This window comes from Anarrhichthys ocellatus, unplaced genomic scaffold (assembly GCF_004355925.1).
Source record: "Anarrhichthys ocellatus isolate YVR2014 unplaced genomic scaffold, GSC_Weel_1.0 scaffold7305, whole genome shotgun sequence".
In the NCBI taxonomy this organism is placed as follows: Eukaryota; Metazoa; Chordata; class Actinopteri; order Perciformes; family Anarhichadidae; genus Anarrhichthys; species Anarrhichthys ocellatus.
In genome coordinates, this window is record NW_022287279.1 from 1 (window position 1) to 2,353 (window position 2,353).

At 41.4% G+C, this 2,353-nt stretch overlaps 1 protein-coding gene across 1 annotated transcript; it reads right to left on the minus strand.

The window, feature by feature from the left end:
• Positions 1 to 32: 32 nt before the first annotated feature.
• LOC116380465 (quinone oxidoreductase-like) lies at positions 33 to 2,272 on the minus strand (the record flags this gene model as incomplete). The annotated part of the gene is made up of 3 exons (XM_031842380.1): positions 1,582 to 2,272; positions 1,294 to 1,457; positions 33 to 108 (listed from the first exon to the last, which is right to left on the minus strand). Coding segments are annotated over exons 1-3 (486 nt in total), but the record flags the coding sequence as incomplete, so codon positions are not given.
• Positions 2,273 to 2,353: the final 81 nt, after the last annotated feature.

Genomic DNA, 2,353 nt, shown 5'->3' on the forward strand with positions numbered 1-2,353 from the left:
ATATATATATATATATATATATATATATTTGGAAAGGAAGAAACAAAAAATGTCACCCCTCCACTGCCTCCATGGATGAGGACGGTCTCTCCAGCTTTGGCGTGGGCTCTGCAACACACATCAGTAAAAACACATTTGAGTCATAACATCTGTTCGACTGGCTTGTTTAAAGCGTAAGTCTGGTGTTGTTGTATATTTTACTTATTGTAAACAAATCCTATGCAAAGGTTAAAACCAACAAGGCCAATGCAATCTGACTTCCCCACTCGACCCTGAGACCTCTTCAAGAATGTTCACAAATACATACTGTTGTTTCATTTTTTAAAAAGCCATTGGGGGAGTGTCTTAAAGCTGCATTCTCTCTACTGACCATCAGGGGGCGACTCCTCTGGTTGTATAGAAGTCTATGAGAAAATGACTCTACTTCTCTCTTGATTTATTACCTCAGTAAACATTGTAAACATGAGTTTATGGTCTCAATCTCTAGTTTCAAGTCTTCTTCAATACAGCATGATGTTCATTTAGTAAATTATGGTCCATTTAGAGTCAAACAGACCATAAAGCAGGGTATGCTTTAGGGCGGGGCTACACAGTGATTGACAGGTCTCTACAAGAGCGTTGTCCGGTCTGGGAGTTGTCTGTCTTACAACTTTAACCCTTTCACTGTGTTTTTAGATCATGAAAGGAAATTGTAACTATTTGGTTGACTAAAAATGAGTTTCTGGTTGTTCTTAGCTCCACCTTCTCGTGTCACTTGTGGTTGCAAAAAACCAACAGCTAAATGCCATGCTCAAGGATTCAGGACTGCAGTCCACAAACAGGTGACGTCATCCCCTTCTTACATACAGTCTATGCTTTCAACACACATAACTAGGTGTATTTGTTCGGGACTATTTTCAGCATTGTCCTGTTCTAGTGGAAGCTGGTTCCAACTCAAAAAGCTGAATCACAGTGCACACTCTTGGAAATAATACTTATACAACAACTTCATTCACTTTAAAGTGAAGTCCTTACGAAGTAACTTCCAGTGCACTTGTGCTGGTGTTGGTGACGGAAAGCGGAAAAAAAAAAAAAAGCACATGTAATCTCATTTTGCATTATTATCTCTAAAACGGCATTAATTCATCTTTTTGTCCACTTGGGGGAGTTGTTTTGATGTGATGAAGCTGTCCACCTGAGTGAACTCTCTTCAGTAACCACTCAGCAGGTTTTGATGAAATAAAACTTCTGCACAAATGGAAGTCAAAAAAAAAAGTGAAATGAAAGAATGCAGGTTGAGCGCTGAGGTCTTACTTTTGAACCAGAGCCCTGTAGGCGGTGAAGTAGGGGATCCCTATGGCTGCACCCTGGGTGAAGTGTAAAGCATCGGGCAGCTTGTGGACACACTGGTCGGCTGCCACAGTGTACTCTGCATAACCTCCGGACTCTGTGGCCGTGGTGAACACACGGTCTCCTGCCTGCACACCACACACGTGGAATGGATTTACTGTGGTTGCATTGAAACCGTGGATAAGGTCAACTATGAGGTCCACCGTTAGTTCTGTTTTTTGTTGTTGTGTGTGTGTGTGTTTTTTCTCAGACCTTTACTGCGGTCACTCCTTCTCCAACAGTTTCCACCACTCCGGCTACGTCTGTGCCCGGTGTGTAAGGCAGGAGGGGCTTACGGGGGTACGTCCCAGCCCGGATGTAGGTTTCCACGGGGTTCACTCCGCAGGCATGGACACGAATCAACACCTGCAGAGAGAGAGACATGGTCGAGCTGTAGATGGGTAGATATATATGCAGAAAATAATTATGGGGACAAGAGAAAAAAAAGGACATATGCATATCCAAAGGCCAAGCACAACTGATGATACATATGTTTCCTCAGTTCAATTGCAATTTCTCAGCAGCTCAATTTAATCCTTATAAATAACAATATCTAATATTTATTGCTTTTTTAGATTCACGACCCGCACTCTGTTGGCTTTATTGCCATTCTGTGAGCTATGCACCCTAATACGAATGTATATTAGTGACCGTGTTTATGCATTTTAAAGTTTATTGATACAGAAACATGTGCATGGCTGATCTTTCAAAGGTGAAGCCCAGCCTACCAGACCGACACCAGAAAAAAGTTCACACAAAGACAAGTTACAGATTGATTTTTGGTGTTTAACGTTCAATCCACTTCACAATACTACTGGGTTTAAAGGGCAGTGGTGGGCCGCCAGGGCCAGCTAAGCCTTATCTGCTGGCCTAAACAGAACTACAAAGTTATAGCTATATTATAATTTAATAATTTTTCATAAATACACTACATGTATTATATATTTTTTTCCAATTAGCTTATTTTCTCATTGCACAGCTGTCT